Genomic DNA, 23,421 nt, shown 5'->3' with positions numbered 1-23,421 from the left:
TCACAAGCAGAAATTCTCTAACTCTTCTCCTAATTTTGTACCTTTTCTCATAGAATTTAAATCTCTACTGAAGTCACTTAGAGCGTTGGATAACAAAAAAAGTATTAAAATTGTAGATACTGTAGAGCTTTTTTTCCCTGAAACCTCTGACTAAATTGATCTCCTCTCGTACATTTTTTGTTGTTGTTTTGTTTATATTGTATACATATATATTTTCTCTTTTTTTTTAATCTCTCCTTTGTATCGCTTCGTTTGTTTCTATATATGTATTTTTTATTTTTTATTATTATTTTTATAAGTTTGTGCACTTGTTCACGTGCTATCATTGCTTACCTGATTTTTGTAATCTACATTTTGTCAATAAAAAAAATAAATAAATAAATATATATATATATATTATTCATGTGGATTAGTTATTTTATCATCCTGTTTATGATGTATGTGTATGTTGTGTGTGATGTCTTTAAGCTACTGGGACCTTGAATTTCCCCTTGGGGATCAATAAAGTATCTATCTATCTATCTATCTATCTATCTATCTATCTATCTATCTATCTATCTATCTATCTAATTAATTAAAAATAATATGTACAGTCTATGCACAGCTCTGAAGCCTCTGCACAGAATGTTACATCACTACTAAATGGCCCCAAGTTGATTTCCTGAGGTTGCAGTGCATCATGTGAATGACATCAACTGACAGGAAGTTAAGGGGCCAAGCTGTTGCCTAGCAATGGAAGTCCATTTAAAAAGGTCTGTACCCTGTCCCCTTTTTTAATCGTTCGAAATAAATATCTCATATCATGCATGGTGGAGACACGGTACGTTTTTTTAACAGTTTATGCCTCATACCCACCACGTGCTTTACGGAAAACTTCCTGCACATGCGCTCAGAAGCCTCGGCCCAGCATGCAACATCGTCTCCGGTAACATCACTAATTTACCTAACGTTAGCTAGTTCATTAATTAAAAATTGTAAATATATTTCGGATGTTGGTTTTATACCACTCAGGTACAGTCCGCAAAGTGTCTAAAGTTAGACTAAACGCGGCATTAGCATGCTAATGTGAAATGCTAATGATATATTAGCATGGTAACGTTAGCCTAAACACGACATTAGCATGCTAATGATATTTTAGCATGGTAACGTTAGCCTAAACACGACATTAGCATGTTAATGTGACATGCTAATGATATTTTAGCATGGTAACGTTAGCCTAAACGAGGCATTAGCATGCTAATTATCTGTTACAATGGTAACGTTAGTCTAAACGCTACATTAGCATGCTAATGTGACATTATAATGACATTTTAGCATGGTAACGTTAGCCTAAACGAGGCATTAGCATGCTAATGTGACATGCTAATGATCTTTTAGCATGCCAACGTTAGCTACGTGAAGCTAGTTTCACACCGCTGCGCGGCAACCATCCTGCAAAACAAGTAAATTGTTTTTAAAAGCGGTTTCTGCCAGAAGTTCGGCATACTAGGCTACTAGCTACTAGCTGTTAGCTACTGTTTTGAGGTTTTGTTAATTAATCTAATTTTGTAGTAATCTATTAGTAGTTGTCGGAATAATTACCACAGACAGAATGACCGACTTCATGTCTACAAACATGGAAAATTAGCAGAAATAATAATAATAATAATAATAATAATAATAAAATATTTTATGTCAAAAAATGAATAAAGTTTACGAATAAACGCATATTCAACCAAGATAGAAGGCCTACTTGTTCTCGTTTAAATAACGTAAAATAAGTAAAAGTATTATATATAATAGATTTAATGTATTAATCTTCTTCCTCCTTTCCTCTTCTCTTCACCACATCTTTTCTCCTCCCCTTTTCTCTCTTCATCATCTCCAGCCTCCCCTTGAACCACACACCCCTCTCTTTCGTCTCTGAATCGGATGGAAAAAAAATAAACCCTCCGTTTCTCCCGGAGCTGCTTCCACTGCAGAGCGGCTGCTCCTCCTGTAGGCAGGCCGCTGTAGGACACCGCAGGGCGGGGAAAGAGCGTCGCAGGGGGCCGGTGTTGTGCAGCGCTCTCTGGAGCTCTGGCAGCGTCTACTCTCCTCCCCTCGCGCTGCATGCTGCTGCGGACCCACCGATACATGCACGGACATATCCACCGGCTGCTTCCATTGATGCGTAATTACAGCACAGAGAGAAGCGACAGGAGCCGGATTTAGTACCGTTTGAGCTGCTGAAAGGGCAGAAAAAGATGAGCCGCAGAAGAGGAAGAGGAGGATTTCTCCCCATGTTTCTTTTCTTGTGTCTAATATGGACACAGCTGCTGATCACAGGTAAGCGTCTGTTGTCCGTATGCTGCATCATAACCAGAAATACTTGCAGCAGTAGTGCTCAAATCGGATGGATTAGCCAGTTATTTTGGTAATTAAATACTCCTTTCTGTCATTTAATCTTGTAAAAATGAACCCAAAATGCTGTTAACAGCTCCTCAAATGTAAGTATTCATCTGTGATGCTCACATAAAAAAAGCTAAATAACCTCTATAATTTGAGATGGTAATTTAACCGTTACCAATCTGTTACCAATTTAATGTGTATTGCAGGCCTGAAATCTGCTCTTTTAATGCAGGATATTTTACATTAAAATCCTCCCAACAGGAGCTCAAACCTTCCACAATAACATGATATAGTCATGTGTTAATTTGGCATTAAAGGGGAAAAACAGAAGGTAAAAACCTAATATATGAATATACATTATGTAGTGATCGTACGGAATGTGGAAAAATGACATAGAATATGCTAAATTTGCTTACTATTGTGTTAATATGACGCACTGAAAATATCCTACAGGTGATATGTAGGATATGATGAAACTGAGGAGGATTTAAAATAAAACAGCGTATGATGAAGTCAACATACAATGATGATCATTTGCATTAGTAATTCATGAATAGACAATCTCTTTAAGCAATCTAGAGCTGCAAAGATGAATAGTTGTCAGCTATGAAATTAATCTCCAACTATTTTGATAATCGATTAATCGGTTTGAGTCTTTTTTTATGAAAAAAAAGTGAAACTTCTCTGATGTCAGCGTGTTAAATGTGAATATTGTTCTAGTTTCTTCTCTCCTCTGTGACAGTAAACTGAATATTTTTGAGTTTGACAATTTTCTGACATTTTATAGACCAAAAAATCGATTAATCCAGAAAATAATCAGCAGATTAATCGACGATGGAAATCATAGGTGTAATTTACAGTGGGTGTAATTTAACCCCTAACCCAAAACTGGCCGTTGCAAATACCCCCCCCCAACCCCATCCCAAAAACATTCTAATTTCCTTTACCTAAATCAAGACATTTGCACCATAAATCGATGCAGAAAAATTCACTAGAATGCAGAAAATAAAGTGTTTGGCGCTCAAAATTTCAATTTTGTTCAAAAGCCCATCTGCCCCCCCCCCAATGTTGAACCCAAAGTTTCCCCCCTTGATGGAAATAATCAGTTAGCTGCAGCATTTAAAAGAATCAATTCCAAATGCTCTTCTCAGAGGTCACACAGTCTAAAACCTTCAAATGGATTCTGTCAGATTTAAAAACAGTAAATCTAAAATAAAGTAATTGAATTGGAGGAAGAAGCAGTAGATGAGGGTTTTAAGACCAGTGCTTAATTAACAGAAGCATATATTTTAATCTTATCACAACCCCCCCAACATTTGAACATATCTTCTTCCCTATCTTCCAGCACGGTGGCTCAGTGGTTAGCACTTCTGCCTCACAGCAAGAAGGTTCTGGATTCGAATCCAGGTCGTCCCGGGCCTTTCTGTGTGGAGTTTGCATGTTCTCCCCGTGTTTGCGTGGGTTTCCTCCGGGTGCTCCGGTTTCTTCCCACCATAAAGACATGCATGCTGGGTAACTAGGACTACAGTTGAAAATTAGCTGTCTGGCTAACACTGGCGCATTTACACAAATGTTGATTAATTAATTACATTGTCCTAATCAAATAAACTTACAAACAAACAATCTGTGATGGACGTTTGAAACTGCAGCACAAAATGCCGATATACTCAGAGCGGCAGTGTGAACGCTGGAAATGTAACTCGGGTCAGAGTAAATCACCAGACTGAGGTCTAAAGTTGGTCCAAAAAGTGCCTCGGGACACACCGAAGCGATGCCCAACTTGAGCGTACGTTGTGCGTGTGTGCAGAAACGTACGAAACGTGTTTCTGAAATCATTAAGCGATGTGCTGGGGGGGATGTGTGTGATTAAAAGGTTATTTTTAACACAACATACAATTTGCAACATGAACATACCGTCATCATGACCACCCTTGAGCTGATGAACTTCATCACCTTGATCATCCAAAGATCAATAGTTTAATCTTCAATATGTTTTAAGTTGATTTATATTTTGTATTCTGAATCAATAAAATGTTATCAAATGTAGAAGTATGAAGTAGCACAAGTATAGTACTTGACAATATGTATTTGGTAACTTTTCACCTGCTGGTTTTCGTTTTTGAGAGGCGTTCGTCAGGCTCGTCCCGCTCGTCATTTCCGGGGTTAGTTTCCACCAATCAGATTGGTCGTTGAGTCCGACTGCCCGCCTTCCGATTCAACAAAGTCACATCGGCCCAAACGAAGACCGACGGCTCCTCCTCCGACTGACGACTGCACGGAATAATTGTAAAAACAAAGTACAAAGAATATTTTTAGGTCATTTCCTCTCTAACTGGGAGGTTTTGGGACCCATTGGTGGGGTCGCTGTGGACCAAGTACACACAGAGAGACACTGGTAAGAGCTTTTATTTTGCAGGGTGCAAATGTTCCACCAAAACAAGTTCCTTCCCGAAAACTATTCAGCAGAGCTGCCTTCGCTGCGTCCGGAGCTTAGCACCGCCCAAGGCGATCGTCATCATGTACCTGTAGCGTAGCCAGACCTTAGTCCACAGCGCTGGGGAGATACACAGTAACACTAACTAACCGATGGAGGCAGCGGTAAAGAAGCAACTCCCGTGTCCTGCCAGGTAAAATGTCTGTTTTTGTCAAAGTAGTCCGGTGGCTTTGAAGAGAGCAGAGATAACGGCTTCAGTTCCTCGTCGTAAAGGGCCGTCTGACAGCAAGGGAGAGCGCTGAAAATACTCTAAATATAGCGTCCACTTCACCTGATATAGATTTAATTCAAACTAACCCTTTAAAACACCAAAGTTACACAACAACTAATAAAAACAGAAGCTTATTTCTGTAATAATGAATGCTGATTACATGAGAGACACAAACTGGAGCTTTGAGTCTCTTCTGAGTTGTACAATATTGCTAATGTGTTTCAACACAGAACCTGTAAATCAAAACGCACAATCTGATTTATTGATATTTATTTGTCTTAATAGCTGCACAACATTAGATGCAGTCCTTCTCTAGTGAGTCTCCCCACAGAGTTACCGGGTCAGCCCTCTCTAAGTCCACCTCCGATTGGCTGACGGCTCCCACACATGTGAGGCGAGGAGGAGCCGACTCTGACCAATCGGAGCACGGCTCAGCTCAGCGCCGTGCATAGCAACCAGGACGCTGTCGTTAGGGAGAAAAGAAGCCGTGGAGAGAGAAAGCTGTGTCAGCTCCACGGACGAGGCCTGGTTCAGCCAACTGAAACTGCTGTTTCAGGTTGTTTTTAAGTCAACACAGCTGACTATAATGCAGTTTTCATCTTCGTCTTCTTTTAGACACAAACCTGCTCTGCTACAGCCTCTCAACTGTTTTGTCAGAAACATGAAGCTCACATAAAACTATGGTTTTGGGTACCTATGATTTATCGATTTTGATTCTAATTCACAACGTCCCGATTCGATTACATTTCCCGTTCAGTTCTACGTCAATTAGGTTCGGGGAATTTCAGTAACAATACCAATTTAGCTTGGATATAAAAGAGATTCTCAGAAAACTTCTGCTGTGAATTCTACAAGCAAGAAGCAGCCCTGAGATATTGTTTTTATAATGCACCAAGTTAATAAGAACCACATTTACTACATCCATGATGAAAAGGCATATAAACAGAGTTTCCGAGGGGTCTTAAAAAGTCTTAAAATGTCTTAAAATGTCTAAAATTTCAAAATCAAAATTGTAGGCATTAAAAAGTCTTAAATTCGCTCAAGTATTGTGTTGTAGGTCTTAAATAATACAGGTCTTAATTTTCCTACCCCCATTATACTGTTACTATACTGGTCCAAATATAATTTAGCTGTATTATGACGACAAGTGAGACTTACGTAGCAGCCAATCAGCTTCCGTGTTATTATTGGAGTCTCTCTTCAGATTGTACCACAGACATGAAATAGATTTTATTCTTCAGCTGGGGAGAAGTGCAAGTTAAGTGATACTTGGCTTGAAAAAAATCTCAGTGCTCAGTTGATGTTGTGATATAGGTCTTAAATGTAATTCATAAAGGTCTTCAAAAGGTCTTAAATTTGACTTGGGGAAACCTGCAGAAACCCTGTTATACCATCCAGTCGGGGATGTCCGATATCAGATCGCTCAAAACAAAAGCCCTACATAAAACGGTCGAGACAGGTCTTTTATATTTCATGTTCTACCTTTTGAAACGAACACAGGGACAACAATTCATGATTTCTGTCTGCATCTGTTGAGTCACACAGCAGTTAGTTAGTTATTTTTTGTGTGGCAAAGATGCAGCCAAGACAAGTAGTCGCGTTCTTGGCAGGCAGACAGTCTGGTAGACCGAAGGAAGAGGACACCCTTTCGGTGTATTTTCTGGCAGCACAGACAGACAGACGGCTCTAACAGACGCCTGGAAACCTAAAGCATCAGCACGGCAGAAGCCATCTATCGAGATTAGACCACGCGCCCGTTACTGGTTTCAAGGTATACCACGGTTTGAAAAAGTCCCGGTTTGAGCTGTTTTTTAGGAGTCTTCAAGGACAGAAAGGGCAGTTTAGAAATCCCTCTCCCTGCCAGTGTGCAACAGTGTGTTTCAAAATAAAATACATTGTGTTCAATGGAAAAAAAAAAGTAGTTTTTTTACCCAGACATTTCAAGTAATAATACATCACTGCGGTGTTTGGTGTTCTAAGCCCCCAACGTCGTCTTCCAGGCAGCGCTGCCTGGAAGGCGCTAGGATTAGGCCGGCTACACACCGCGCTGCTGCTGCTGCTGCTGCTGCTAGCCTTGTCTGGACACATGGATGTTTCCCATTGATAAAATCACATACCATGTTAAACCTAAATATATATACTGATCTGATTACAGCAAAGACAATGTCGGCAGTATTGACGGCAAAATAGGCTCCAGAATATTTCCTTCTGTATTGACAGGTGCAATATTAGAGAATTGATTTCTTATTTAAATCACATTCATATATCTGCATTTATATCAAAACCTCGAGACTTTCAAACATCAAAATGTCATTTATTAATATGTATTTGTGTCAAAATGACATATAAACATCTTTTCCTGTTCTATTTCCCTGGAAACGCTTGCGTGTCACGTGAAAAATAAGCGTCTAGCATGCACGTTTTTTCGTGGAGCTCTAACCTGTTAACATGGGAGCCGAAATAAAAACGGACACGCCACGCAGCCGGTGTGTAGCCGGCCTTAGGCAACGGTTAGGGTTAAGGTTAGGTGCCTTGAAGTCAACGTTGTGGGCTTAAAACACCATTGAGCCCTCCCTGCACTCACGAGAATAGCAAAATGTTGTATATTACATATGTTGCGTGTTACATTTCCACTGTTTAGAAACCAAAGTCCGCTCCATTTTTTCCTTTTCAGTTTCCACGGCTTCTTCTGCTTCTTAGATTAGATTAGATAATACTTTATTTATCGCACAATGGGGAAATTCACTCATTACAGCAGCAGTTTTTCCACAATAAAAACAAACCAACAACCGAACAAACAAACAGGCAAACAACAGACAATGAGCAAAAAAAACAAAACACTGAATGAATATAAAGTGGCATTATATAAAAAGTATTTAAGTAAAGTGAGGTGGCCATAGTGCAAAAAAAATACTGTAATGTAAGTAAGTAATTGACGTGAAATTAGATTGAAAAATATATAATTACATAACAGCGAAAGTAATTAACCATAATATAAATTATATTTATATTTAAGTGTGACCATAATATAAATAATATTATATATATAATAATATTCTCCTCCTCCGGGAAAACACGGCCGCGTTGCATTGTGCGTATACGGGAGTAAAATGTAGGGTACATTGATGCACACTGAAATTAGCTGTGCATTGTGGGTATTTTATAGTGGAATTAACCGCAGAGAATTCGAACATAACTACCAAATGGCGAACACTTCACAGTATATGAACGCGTCACTGTGTATCGGGCAGACTGTGCTCAGGTCCTGCTCAGGTCCTGCTCAGGTCCTTCTCAGGTCCTGCTCAGGTCCTTGTCTGTGTTTTCTTTAAATAGAGCCATCCCCGGTGCTTTCACTTCCCAGTATTCACGTCTGTAAGCTGTGAATGTGAATCCTGGATGCTGCCGGGTTGAAAGGGCTTTACTCAGTAGATTTCATTTTATTTATTTTTTTATATCTCCCAAGATAAATAAAGCCTGGGAATGAATTATGCAGTGTTCATATTCATCACGGCTGGCTGAGTTCAGTCGGTGTTCAGGGGTTTCCTCTCAGCCGGCCTGCATGCAGGTGCAGAGGATGAAAGCCTCTTCCTCTGACGAAAAGATGCTGAGAGAGAGAGAGAGAGAGAGAGAGAGAGAGAGAGAGAGAGAGAGAGAGACTCTCCTGATCTCATCTCTACTGCTATCTCTCCAGTGGGAGATTTGAACGATAATTAAGAGTAAAACCTAGTCTTCTAGGGCTGGGTATTGCCAGTGATTTTCCGAATCAATTTGATTCCGATTCACAAGGTCCCGATTAGATTACATTTGCGATTCAATATCAGTCAGGTTGGGAACATTTACAATACAGTTACATGATGGGGCGTTGTATATATTTGTTATAACGCCCCAGGTTTATCAGGCTAGCAGACTAACGGTAGGTTTCCACACAGCGAAATTTCGCTTTGCTCTCATTGAGGTTGAATGGAGACGAAATTCGCCCCGATTGAGCGAGATGAGAGCGAATCGCCAGAGAGGAGCAAAATAAAGTTGACGAAAGTTTGACTTTATTCAAATGAGGACCACTCGAGAACCAATCAGGTCCGCGTGTTTGTGTTTGGAGGCGGGAGTTACAAAAAAAAGTCTGACCAAGATGGCGGAGGTCATCAGCGCCGTATCATGAAAATTTTGATGTGATTAAAATGTTTCTACGCGAACATCGGTACTTCTATCAACACGAATTGTGTTTTATATGACACACAAACTTAATTAGGGCACATACACTGCTAAATAGACCACTGTATATGTTAGTTTAAACACTCGAACTTTTCAGCTAGCCGACAGTCTAATCGCTAGCATGTTCGGACAGTGGATTTCATTGTAGCCTAGCCAGGTAGCTAGCTAGCTAGGCTACTTGTGCATTTGTTTGATTACATGTTTTATTGGCGAACATTGACGCTTGTAGCAAGACAGATTGTTGTTTATATGTCGCACGAACTTAAACAGGTCAAACACACACCACCAAATAGACCACTGGAGATAGTTTAAACACTCAAAATGATTCAGCTAGCCGACAGGTCACCCGCTAGCATGTTCGGACATTGCATTTCATTGTAAGCATAGCGAGGCAGCTAGGCTACATAGCCAGGTTACCAGAGCATTTATGAGCTAACATTTTACCGATGGTTTGCTGCTGTGCATTTTTACCGCCCTGTCTTCTGACAGCCCGGGACATTTAAAAACATGTTGCGGTTCTGGTGGAAAGAGGTTTTAGTAAAAAATGTGATAAAATGTAGAACATCAGAGACAAGAGACCAGGACATGAACGTGAACAATACCAAGATTTATTCAACTGAATACTCACTTGTGCGTGGGACAGAGTTCAGGGAGGGATCCAGGTCTGAGGGAGCAGACAGAGGGGTCTTGGGAAATCCAGCAGATACCCTTTCACACTTATAGTTCGGTAGACTCGGGGGGGTGAAGTTGCAACGTTGTCGCATTTTTCATTTGGTTGGATTTGCGTTCACACTGCCCATTGTCAAACACCAGATACAGTGCCTTGCGAAAGTATTCGGCCCCCTTGAACTTTTCGACCTTTTGTCACATTTCAGGCCTCAAACATAAAGATATAAAACTGTAATTTTTTGTGAAGAATCAACAACAAGTGGGACACAATCATGAAGTGGAACGAAACAAATAAACAAATAAACAAATAAAAAACTGAAATATTGGGCGTGCAAAATTATTCAGCCCCCTTAAGTTAATACTTTGTAGCGCCACCTTTTGCTGCGATTACAGCTGTAAGTCGCTTGGGGTATGTCTCTATCAGTTTTGCACATCGAGAGACTGACATTTTTGCCCATTCCTCCTTGCAAAACAGCTCGAGCTCAGTGAGGTTGGATGGAGAGCGTTTGTGAACAGCAGTTTTCAGTTCTTTCCACAGATTCTCGATTGGATTCAGGTCTGGACTTTGACTTGGCCATTCTAACACCTGGATATGTTTATTTGTGAACCATTCCATTGTAGATTTTGCTTTATGTTTTGGATCATTGTCTTGTTGGAAGACAAATCTCCGGCCCAGTCTCAGGTCTTTTGCAGACTCCATCAGGTTTTCTTCCAGAATGGTCCTGTATTTGGCTCCATCCATCTTCCCATCAATTTTAACCATCTTCCCTGTCCCTGCTGAAGAAAAGCAGGCCCAAACCATGATGCTGCCACCACCATGTTTGACAGTGGGGATGGTGTGTTCAGGGTGATGAGCTGTGTTGCTTTTACGCCAAACATAACGTTTTGCATTGTTGCCAAAAAGTTTGATTTTGGTTTCATCTGACCACAGCACCTTCTTCCACATGTTTGGTGTGTCTCCCAGGTGGCTTTTGGCAAACTTTAAACGACACTTTTTATGGATATCTTTAAGAAATGGCTTTCTTCTTGCCACTCTTCCATAAAGGCCAGATTTGTGCAGTATACGACTGATTGTTGTCCTATGGACAGAGTCTCCCACCTCAGCTGTAGATCTCTGCAGTTCATCCAGAGTGATCATGGGCCTCTTGGCTGCATCTCTGATCAGTCTTCTCATTGTATGAGCTGAAAGTTTAGAGGGACGGCCGGGTCTGTAGATTTGTAGTGGTCTGATACTCCTTCCATTTCAATATTATCGCTTGCACAGTGCTCCTTGGGATGTTTAAAGCTTGGGAAATTCTTTTGTATCCAAACCGGCTTTAAACTTCTCCACAACAGTATCTCGGACCTGCCTGGTGTGTTCCTTGTTCTTCATGATGCTCTCTGCGCTTTACACGGACCTCTGAGACTATCACAGAGCAGGTGCATTTATACGGAGACTTGATTACACACAGCTGGATTCTATTTATCATCATTAGTCATTTAGGTCAACACTGGATCATTCAGAAATCCTCACTGAACTTCTGAGAGAGTTTGCTGCACTGAAAGTAAAGGGGCTGAATAATTTTGCACGCCCACTTTTTCAGTTTTTTAGTTGTTAAAAAAGTTTGAAATAGCCAATGAATTTCGTTCGACTTCATAATTGGGACCCACTTGTTGTTGATTCTTCACAAAAAATTACAGTTTTATATCTTTATGTTTGAGGCCTGAAATGTGGCAAAAGGTCGAAACGTTCAAGGGGGCCGAATACTTTCGCAAAGCACTGTATTACATTGGTGACAATAGCTCAGTCAGTAGGGACTTGGGTTGGGAACCAGAGGGTTGCTGGTTCAAGTCGCCATACACTACCCATGGACTGGTAGCTGGAGAGGTAGCCTAGAAATGTAGACGCACCCTAGCAGCAGCAAATTTAATTTAAGGGGGTCTAGGCATTCTCCGTGGACTTGCGAGCTGGAAAAAACAAATTCTACTCAGGCCAATCACTTCGTGTATAGAGTCGGTGGGCGGGGCTTATGGCGGCTGCTGCTGCTGGTGAACAGAGGTCTTCTGAAGACTTGGAGTTCAGCTTTTCTTTGAGAAAAGAAGAAAGAACGGCACTGAAGTCATTCTTAAAGAAGGGAAGATGTGTTCGGAGTTTTGCCGACCGGATACGGCAAAAGTTTAATCTACCAACTAGCGTTGCTCTGATTGGTTGGAGCGCTATCCTATTGCGTGCAGAGGGAATTTGAAAGACAACCGTTTATCCCGCCCCCTCGAATTGAGCCCTGGATGTGGGTCTGGCTTGTCAGGCTACTGCCAAGGTGCTCTTGAGTAACTTTTAAAATTTCCCTTGCGGGATTAATTAAGTATAAATTATTATTATTATTATTACACCACCCAAAACGAACCGGACTACCTGACAAAATGCTCCAGGGTTCGGTTTAAAGGTCCCATGACATGGTGCTCTTTGGATGCTTTTATATAGACCTTAGTGGTCCCCTAATACTGTATCTGAAGTCTCTTTTATATAGGCCTTAGTGGTCCCCTAATACTGTATCTGAAGTCTCTTTTATATAGACCTTAGTGGTCCCCTAATACTGTATCTGAAGTCTCTTTTATATAGACCTTAGTGGTCCCCTAATACTGTATCTGAAGTCTCTTTTATATAGACCTTAGTGGTCCCCTAATACTGTATCTGAAGTCTCTTTTATAGTCCTTAGTGGTCCCCTAATACTGTATCTGAAGTCTCTTTTATATAGACCTTAGTGGTCCCCTAATACTGTATCTGAAGTCTCTTTTATATAGGCCTTAGTGGTCCCCTAATACTGTATCTGAAGTCTCTTTTATATAGACCTTAGTGGTCCCCTAATACTGTATCTGAAGTCTCTTTTATATAGGCCTTAGTGGTCCCCTAATACTGTATCTGAAGTCTCTTTTATATAGACCTTAGTGGTCCCCTAATACTGTATCTGAAGTCTCTTTTACATAGACCTTAGTGGTCCCCTAATACTGTATCTGAAGTCTCTTTTATATAGTATAACCTTAGTGGTCCCTAATACTGTATCTGAAGTCTCTTTTATATAGACCTTAGTGGTCCCCTAATACTATGTATCTGAAGTCTCTTTTATATAGACCTTAGTGGTCCCCTAATACTGTATCTGAAGTCTCTTTTATATAGACCTTAGTGGTCCCCTAATACTGTATCTGAAGTCTCTTTTATATAACCTTAATGTCCCCTAATACTGTATCTGAAGTTGGGGGGGGAGGGGGGGGGGGCAAGCCATGATGTCTCTCTATCTCTCATGGGGGGGCCAAATTCTCTGGGCGGGCAAAGCAGAGAAAGGGCAGGTAACCCTACTCCTTATGACCTCATAATGAGAAGATTCCTGATTGGTCCATCTGAGCTTTCATTTTCTCAAAGGCAGAGCAGGATACCCAGGGCTCGGTTTACACCTATCACCATTTCTAGCCACTGGGGGGCCATAGGCAGGCTGGGGGGGGACTCATATTAATGTTAAAAAAAACCTCATAAAATGACATTTTCATGCCATGGGACCTTTTTAAACGGACCAAACAGCTCAGGTGTGAAAGAAACCCAACCTAGCGAACGTCCCGACGACTGTCTCGCTTTGGGAAACGTTTATAGTAATAAAGTTATAAAACATTTGTCCTCCATCTTCATCCCACCTCACATCCTCTTCCTCCTTCTTCCTCTCTCAGAATCGTCTTCTGGGGACCACGAGCTCCGTCTCTTCCCTTCCCACCGCTCAGACGCGAACCCACAGAACGGCGCCGAAAACCTTCCCGAGTCCCCCCACCCCCTCCACCACCACCGCCACCGCCACCGCCACCTGCACCGTCCGCACGCCGCCAGGTTAGCCAGCGTGACGCCAGCCGCCCTGTTGGCGTCTCGGTTTCGCCAGGAGCCCGGCGGCCGGCGAACCCTCGACCTGCTGGCTCGACCGCATCACGAGGTGCGGCCGGAGCACGCTGTGGTCTCTGCACGCCATCTGGTTACCGTGGTGAGTATTCTGCTCCCTAATTGCATGTGGAGAAAAAAAAAAGGTGAATGCACTCTGCCATCATGTGTCCAAAATGTACTTGTTGACTCACCGGTAGGTGGGGCTGGGTACCGAACCCGGTACTTTTACCGGTACCGACCGAGTCGCATCGGTACTACCGAGTATTGGTTCACGTAAAATCAAACGGTGGCTGAGAGTAAGGGCAAGCTTATCGGTCCTCTCTGCATGTTGACAGAGAGCAGAGGTCCACACACACACACACACACACACACACACACACACACACACACACACACACACACACACACACACAGACACACACACACACAAACAGACACACACACACACACAGAGACACACACACACAAACACACGCACACACACACACACACACACACACACAAAACCCACACACACACACACACACACACACACACACACACACACACACACACAGACACATACACAAAGACACACACACAGACACACACAGATGCACACACAGACACACACAGATGCACACACACACACACACACACACACACACACAACACACACACACACACACACACACAACCACAACACACACACACACACACACACACACACACAACACACACACACACACAACACAGACACATACACAAAGACATACCACACAGACACACACAGATGCACACACAGACACACACACACAGACACGGACAGACACAGACACAGACACAGCACACAACACCACACACACACACACACACACACACACAGACACACACACACAGACACACAGACACACAGACACACACACACACACACAGATCTGTCCGATTTAAATCAACTAATGGATTAGCCGATAAAATCATACGAGCGTTAGTCGACTAAGAGTTTCTTTAGTTGAGGCTCAGCCCTGTTGTGATGCAGTAAAAACCCATCAGCAGCTGGATGAGATGTTTGATGTTTACTTTAGTAGCGTCGTCAGACTCCTGACATGTGGTTTTAAATCTGAGAGCCTCAGTTCGACAGACCAGCGGCTGAAGACGGTTTCTGGCAGCTGCTGATACCATCACTTGAGGTCGGAGGTCAGATCAAACTGACAGTAAGAGACAATGATGATGATGAGGAGGAGGATGAGGAGGAGCTGGAGAATGCTCTGCAGATACAGCGCCAGAGGAGAGATGCTGCACTCGCTGTTGCCATGGAAACACTAACCGTGTGTGTGTGTGTGTGTGTGTGTGTGTGTGTGTGTGTGTGTGTGAGACACACTTACCTACACAATGGATGGTTGTATAACTCTTAGATAAACAGCAGCGGCCTTCAGACTGACTTTGAGACAGAAACAAGCAGACAGAGGCGTGCTGGTTGATAATGTGAGAGAGAGAGAGAGAGAGAGAGAGAGAGAGAGAGAGAGAGAGAGAGAGAGAGAGAGAGAGAGAGAGAGACAGAGAGAGAGAGAGAGACAGAGAGAGAGAAGAGAGAGAGAGAGAGAGAGAGAGAGAGACAGAGAGAGACAGAGAGAGAGAGAGAGAGAGAGAGACAGGAGAGAGAGAGACAGAGACAGAGACAGAGAGCAGAGAGACAGAGAGAGACATACACGTACATACACATACATATACCATTACCCCACATATAATACATATATATACATCACATACATTAATCACATTACATACACTCATACACATATACATACATACACCTATAATACTATACATTATATACATCATATACATACATATATACATACACCATATATTATATATATATATACATTAATACATACACAAACATACACACATATCACATACATATACAATACGCTAACCATTATTATACACGCACATACATATATATATACACACATACATAAAACCTATACATACATTAACACTATATATTTACATATTATTAATATTAAACATACATTATTACACATATATATATCACATACATATATAATATACAATATTATTAATACATATATATATATATATATATATATAACATATATACATCACATATAACAACATATATAATACATACATTAATATCATATACATATACTAACATACATATATATACATATATCACATATATATAAACACACATATAGTGAGGAGAGAGAGAGAGAGACAGAGAGAGAGACAGAGAGAGAGAAGAGGAGAGAGACAGAGAGACAGAGAGAGAACAGACAGAGAGAGAGACAGAAGACGAGAGAGAGTAGAAAGCCAGAGAGACAGAGAGAGAGACAGAGAGAGACAGAGAGAGAGACAGAGAGAGACAGGAGAGACAGAGAGAACGGTTCACCTTCTGAGAATACTTTGAACATCAACCTTAATAACTCTAATGAAGCCACCCTTGTGTGTAAGGGAAGGAAAGAGGGGAAAGCAATGTACGTGGTTAAGCAAGCAAATTCGTTTTTGTGTGTGTTTTTTTTTTTTTTTGTTTTTTTTTGTTTTTTTGTGTGCGTGCGCTTTGCGAACACATTTTGTGTGTGTGTGTGTGTGTGTTTGTGTGTGTGTGTGTGTGTGTGTGTGTGCGCGCATTCTCCAAACTATAAACTATTAAGAAACCACAAACAGCCATAAGGAGGTGTCAGGGCCCCCTCTGTTTATGAAATATAAATCACCACTGTCAAAACCAAGGAAAGCCATTTGTTGAGGAAAATAGTCTGTTCTGATCTTAGCTGAGTGTGTGTGTGTGTGTGTGTGTTGTGTGTGTGTGTTTGTGTGTGTGTGTGTGTTTTTTTTTTTTTTTTTTTTTTTTTTTTTTTTTTTTTTTTGTTGTTGTGTGTTTGGTGGTGTGCAGCTGTGGTTAAGCATGGAGCAAAGAAAATGTGTGTGTGTGTGGACCAGGCCAGCTCAAGGAAAAAAAAAAAATAAAAAAATAAGACAAAAAACACGTAGGGATCAATATTGTAGCGGCAAAATAATTCCTTCCCAAAAAATATACACACAATGGAATGGATAAGTAATGATCTGAAGGGATATAGATGGACAAGGGCAAAAGGAAATAATAGAATAACTGGAATTGTAGTAGAAGGGAACTTGTAATGAGAATAGGTAATATGACACTTATGTCATATTAAGATATTACGATATCCAAAATCTAAGACGATATCTAGTCTCATATCACCATATCGATATAATATAAATATATTGCCCAGCCCTAGTGTGTACTGTGTTTACTCTGTAAAAATGACTCGATAACACAGTTAAAAATGGCAGCATGCTGACGCTAAAATCACAGCATTTTCGGTTGATTAATGGACACTTTGTCACACAAATGAGGAATCAAATTCATCGTCTGTTTTTCATATTATACTCTCTGGCTACAACCAGTGAAAATAATGTGCTGTCGATAATTTTGGCAATTCTTTTCTCCATTAATCTTCTTCATAGAAGAATGCTAACATGCTAAACTGAGATAGCAAACATACATTTAGCTCAACGCACCACTGTGTGTAAGTACAGCTGCTAGCTTAGCTGCAGACTCTTTGTGTTGCTTTCAATTAATAACCAAATTATTGAGCCATATACTTTTTTTTACATACTGTTTGTCATAGGCGGCGCTAGGCTATTTTAAATCATCTCAGCACCCCTGAAAATAAAGTCCTTATTGTGATAATGTGAAATCGTTTAGTGCTCAAACTAGTGGCGGTTTTTGGCACGGGCGAACCGGGCAGCCACTTAACTTAAAAAATAAATAATCCTCTGTGCCGCAAAGCGTTTTTCTGTTTTCTATCACTTCACTGTGTGGGGAATTGGCAGATCAGCGCCCCCAGCAGCTGCAGGCGCCCTGCTTGCTCAGAGAGGTCAACACCCCCACTCTTCACAATGAAATGGACTAGTCCGTCCCACAGTACGGCCAGCGCCAAAGATAAACACACGGTGACAGGAGAAATGGGAAGTACACAGAGACGGAGCAAGACGAAGTTCTAAACCTTTCTTTTGGTCAATGGTCTAAACGCCAAAATGAAAAAAAAAGTTACCCAAGCGGCTCAAATAGAAGAAAAAGCGAAAAGACATGTTTTCGGAGTAGCAGGACCTTCATCAGCTCCCGTGGCCGATGATAGCGGTGCTGGTATCGGCTACAGTGACCTGCACAGTGAGGAGGAGACTTTAGGAGGAGAGGGACAGAGATGAGGGAGTGAGGCTACAACCTGCGGTAGGCTAAGCACAACTCCCCTTAAAACACTTAACCCCCTTGATAAAACTGAGTGGTGGACAAACTGTTGATGATAACACTACAACAATAAAAAAGTAGGCATGCTTTACTGTATGATTGCATTAGTAGCCTATTAAAACGTTGCACATCATGCACATCATGCAAACGTTCTTAATGAGAATTGTAGCTTTTCTATCTGCATTGGCAGACAAAAAATCATAATAGACCTCTTCAAATTATAGCATAGGGCCTCTCGAAATGATAATCATAAAGCAAGCTACATATACAGTACAGGCCAAAAGTTTGAACACACCTTCTCATTCAATGCGTTTCCTTTTTATTTTCATGACTATTTACAGTGCCTTGCGAAAGTATTCGGCCCCCTTGAACTTTTCGACCTTTTGCCACATTTCAGGCCTCAAACATAAAGATATAAAACTGTAATTTTTTGTGAAGAATCAACAACAAGTGGGTCCCAATTATGAAGTGGAATGAAATTCATTGGCTATTTCAAACTTTTTTAACAAATAAAAAACTGAAAAAGTGGGCGTGCAAAATTATTCAGCCCCTTTTACTTTCAGTGCAGCAAACTCTCTCCCAAGAAGTTCAGTGAGGATCTCTGAATGATCCAATGTTGACCTAAATGACTAATGATGATAAATAGAATCTAGCTGTGTGTAATCAAGTCTCCTATAAATGCACCTGCTCTGTGATAGTCTCAGAGGTCCGTGTAAAGCGCAGGAGAGCATCATGAAGAACAAGGAACACACCAGGCAGGTCCGAGATACTGTTGGGGAGAAGTTTAAAGCCGGATTTGGATACAAAAAGATTTCCCAAGCTTTTAAACATCCCAAGGAGCACTGTGCAAGCGATAATATTGAAATGGAAGGAGTATCAAACCACTACAAATCTACGAAGACCCGGCCGCCCTCTAAACTTTCAGCTCATACAAGGAGAAGACTGATCAGAGATGCAGCCAAGAGGCCCATGATCACTCTGGATGAACTGCAGAGATCTACAGCTGAGGTGGGAGACTCTGTCCATAGGACAACAATCAGTCGTATACTGCACAAATCTGGCCTTTATGGAAGAGTGGCAAGAAGAAAGCCATTTCTTAAAGATATCCATAAAAAGTGTCGTTTAAAGTCTGCCAAAAGCCACCTGGGAGACACACCAAACATGTGGAAGAAGGTGCTGTGGTCAGATGAAACCAAAATCGAACTTTGGCAACAATGCAAAACGTTATGTTTGGCGTAAAAGCAACACAGCTCATCACCCTTGAACACACCATCCCCACTGTCAAACATGGTGGTGGCAGCATCATGGTTTGGGCCTGCTTTTCTTCAGCAGGGACAGGGAAGATGGTTAAAATTGATGGTAAGATGGATGGACCCAAATACAGGACCATTCTGGAAGAAAACCTGATGGAGTCTGCAAAAGACCTGAGACTGGGACGGAGATTTGTCTTCCAACAAGACAATGATCCAAAACATAAAGCAAAATCTACAATGGAATGGTTCACAAATAAACATATCCAGGTGTTAGAATGGCCAAGTCAAAGTCCAGACCTGAATTCAATCGAGAATCTGTGGAAAGAACTGAAAACTCTGCTGTTCACAAATGCTCTCCATCCAACCTCACTGAGCTTGAGCTGTTTTGCAAGGAGGAATGGGCAAAAATGTCAGTCTCTCGATGTGCAAAACTGATAGAGACATACCCCAAGCCGTACATTTCGCAGCTGTAATCGCAGCAAAAGGTGGCGCTACAAAGTATTAACTTAAGGGGGCCGAATAATTTTGCACTAAAAGAAATATTCAATAAAATTCGTTCCACTTCATGATTGTGTCCCACATTTTTGTTGATTCTTCACAAAAAATACAGTTTTATATCTTTATGTTTGAGGCCTGAACATGTGGCAAAAAAAGCGATGAAAAGTTCAAGGGGGGCCAATAAACTTTCATGAAGGCACTGTACATTGTAGATTCTCACTGAAGGCATCAAAACTATGAATGAACACATATGGGAAAAAGTGTGAAATAGGCAACATGTTTTATATTTTAGATTCCTCAAAGTAGCCACCCTTTGTTTTTTATTAATAAGGAATACAATTCCACTTCAACCCTGACAAAGCACACCTGTGAAGGTAAAACCATTTCAGGTGACTACCTCTCATGAAGCTCATTGAGAGAACACCAAGGGTTTGCAGAGTTATCAAAAAGCAAAGGGTGGCTACTTGGAAGAATCTAAAAATAAGACATGTTTTCAGTTATTTCACACTTTTTGTTAAGTACATAATTCCATATGTGTTCATTCATAGTTTTGATGAATCTACAATGTAAATAGTCATGAAAATAAAGAAACACATTGAATGAGAAGGTGTCCAAACTTTTGGCCTGTACTGTATATATAGCTTGTTTTATGATTAATTAGGAGTATACATTTTTAGTGTATTAATAAATGGCACTTTGTTGAAGTATTTATGAAGTATAATGTGTCAACTTTCACTGATTCTTGCTTACTCATTACATGGCATTAGTAGTTTTAGGAGTAGGTATACATATTCAGGGGAGGGCAAGGACGGGTACAGCTTTATCAATACAAGTTGTACAGTTTTATTCCCTATTTTGAATATGGGGGCGTCGAGGGGGGTCTCCCCCCGTCAATTCAACACAGCCAAAGCTATGAATTCTAGCATATTTTTCAGTCCCCTTTCCCCACCCCCGGGTCCAACACGCCCTGGGTATGTGTGCTGCAATAATCATGCTTTGTAGTTTCCATCTTTTTTCACAGCAGATGCCTTGAATCTGTTGATAGTTTGTCATAATTGGATGTCTCAATCTGTCGATTTCTTTCCCCAAAACTCACAAGAAGTCATGATTTAAGGGTTTAAAAAACAAAAAAATCTTACGGAAGCATGCCCCCGAACCCCCCTAGCTTAACTGCTATCAACTTTTCATTAGGGGCTGAGCACCCCCAAAGGTCAGATCCTAGAATCGCCCCTGCTGTTTGTTAAACTTTTGTCAGTCTGGCATCAGTTTATATTTGTAATAAACAGAAGAGTATAGTAATGTCTTGTGTAACAGCATCCAAGTTAATAGTACGTGAGCGTTTTGGGACACCGGCTGATTCACAGTGTGCAGACTTTTATTTATAGGAGAAATATATTCAGAATATTAATCACACTGAATGTCTGCACGTCTCGGCTGCGAGGTGTCAGCGCCAACACTCCCACGATCCTCTTAATAGTCTGAGGTGTCGTCCCCACAGATGCATTGTGGGAGGTGGAAGCAATCTGGAGGAAGCTCCGGTGCAAACCAAAACACAGATGTGAACGCTGACAGATGGGTTGCTGTGTGTCTGTCTGTCTGTGTGTCTGTCTGTGTGTCTGTCTGTCTGTCTGTGTCTGTCTGTCTGTCTGTCTGTCTGTGTGTGTGTGTGTGTCTGTCTGTCTGTCTGTCTGTGTGTCTGTCTGTGTGTCTGTTCACTCTCCTTCTGTCTCTGTCTGTTCACTGTCTGTCTGTCCGTCTTTGTGTGTCTGTCTGTCTGTCTGTCTGTCTGTCTGTCTGTCTAGTGTCTTCTCTCCTCTTGTTAAATATGAATATTGTTCTAGTGTCTTCTCTCCTCTTGTTAAATATGAATATTGTTCTAGTGTCTTCTCTCCTCTTGTTAAATATGAATATTGTTCTAGTGTCTTCTCTCCTCTTGTTAAATATGAATATTGTTCTAGTGTCTTCTCTCCTCTTGTTAAATATGAATATTGTTCTAGTGTCTTCTCTCCTCTTGTTAAATATGAATATTGTTCTAGTGTCTTCTCTCCTCTTGTTAAATATGAATATTGTTCTAGTGTCTTCTCTCCTCTTGTTAAATATGAATATTGTTCTAGTGTCTTCTCTCCTCTTGTTAAATATGAATATTGTTCTAGTGTCTTCTCTCCTCTTGTTAAATATGAATATTGTTCTAGTGTCTTCTCTCCTCTGGGACAGTAAACTGAATATTTTTGAGTTGGGGACAAAACAAGACATTAGAGGACATCATCTTGGGCTTTTTGTAGAAACACTGATCCACATTTTTCACCATGTTCTGACATTTTAGAGACCAAACAACTAATCCATTCATCCAGGAAATAATCCACAGATTAATCCACAATGAAAATAATCTGAATCTATAATATGTTAGTAGTATTTCCAGTCAGTCTTTCAACATGATCTAACTGAATGAAATGTGTGTCGATGGAAGCTGTGAGGCAGAGAGGTTGTTGTGTAAGTCCCAGATGGTACCCACCTCCCATCTCTGCATCACACCACATGCCTGCAAGACACTACTGTGTGTGTGTGTGTGTGTGTGTGTGTGTGTGTGTTTGTGTGTGTGTGTGTGTGTGTCAGGTTCTCGGAGCACGTGCGAGCTGGTTGTGCGTTAGATTGAGCTTGTTTGTTGAAGCGTGAAAAACCGAATGCTGCTGAATTCTGTGCTTTGAAATCATTGTAGAGGTCTGCGTGTCTTAGCAGGCTACTTAAGGGCAGGGTTGCATTGTGGGTAATGTAGGCGCCAGGTTTTGGGAAGGATGAAGAATGTGTGAAGAAAAGATATTATTTCTGGTTCTGCTGCATCGATTTTTAATCACATTTTTGCTGCTCCATCGTGTATCTGACAGTGAGTAGATATACATGCATACAAATATTGTTTGATTGCCCTTTATTCCGAAAAAAAGACAACATGGCTTCATGGCACGTTCAGACCGACAAAAGGGATTCTCTGCAGGGGGAGCGTCACTTAAACGGCCCATTTGTGTGGCGTCCTGTTGTGTTCTTTAACCCCCCCAATGTAGCACAGGAAGACTTTATATTTCACAGTTGCTTTTTTCCGTCAGATTGTTTACAGATCTCTACGTTTCCGACCGCTCTTGAAGGCAGCTCCATTTTTCCCGGAGAAAGAGCGAAAGAAAAAGAGACGGAGGGACTGAGGAAGCAGTCAGCTGTTCCCCAAACTCCCGGGGCAGTTCAGAGCCTGTGTTTGGTGTTTTTAAAACGTTCTCGTGGCAGAGATGGAGGCAGTGATGTTTCCTGTTTCCTGTTTCCTGTACGGGACTCTCGCACCGCCTCAAAACACAAGTCTGAGCGCCGGTCACATGGCGTCAGAAGTTGAATCTGTCTTAACTTTATTACGGTATTGAAAGAAAAACAAAAACAAATCCCAAAATTAAAAATCAAATACCTACCCAACGAATGAATATCCGAAAAGTCTTGATATTTATAATACATAAGCTGTTTAAATGGCTAATAGAACTGCAACTAACTATTCATTTTTAT

At 41.1% G+C, this 23,421-nt stretch overlaps 1 protein-coding gene across 1 annotated transcript in view; it reads left to right on the top strand.

The window, feature by feature from the left end:
• Positions 1 to 796: 796 nt before the first annotated feature.
• The window catches only part of LOC120553515 (receptor-type tyrosine-protein phosphatase R-like), a 67,496-nt gene continuing 44,871 nt past the window's right edge, over positions 797 to 23,421 (top strand). The window contains exons 1-3 of the mRNA XM_039792029.1: positions 797 to 925; positions 1,868 to 2,307; positions 13,653 to 13,954. Of these exons, the coding sequence (XP_039647963.1) occupies positions 2,226 to 2,307; positions 13,653 to 13,954 (384 nt within the window). The 5' untranslated portion in view covers positions 797 to 925; positions 1,868 to 2,225. The remainder of the gene's footprint in view (positions 926 to 1,867; positions 2,308 to 13,652; positions 13,955 to 23,421) is intronic.

The sequence above is a fragment of the Perca fluviatilis genome, chromosome 23, assembly GCF_010015445.1.
Source record: "Perca fluviatilis chromosome 23, GENO_Pfluv_1.0, whole genome shotgun sequence".
Classification (NCBI taxonomy): Eukaryota; Metazoa; Chordata; class Actinopteri; order Perciformes; family Percidae; genus Perca; species Perca fluviatilis.
This window is presented reverse-complemented; position numbering and strand designations above follow the sequence as displayed.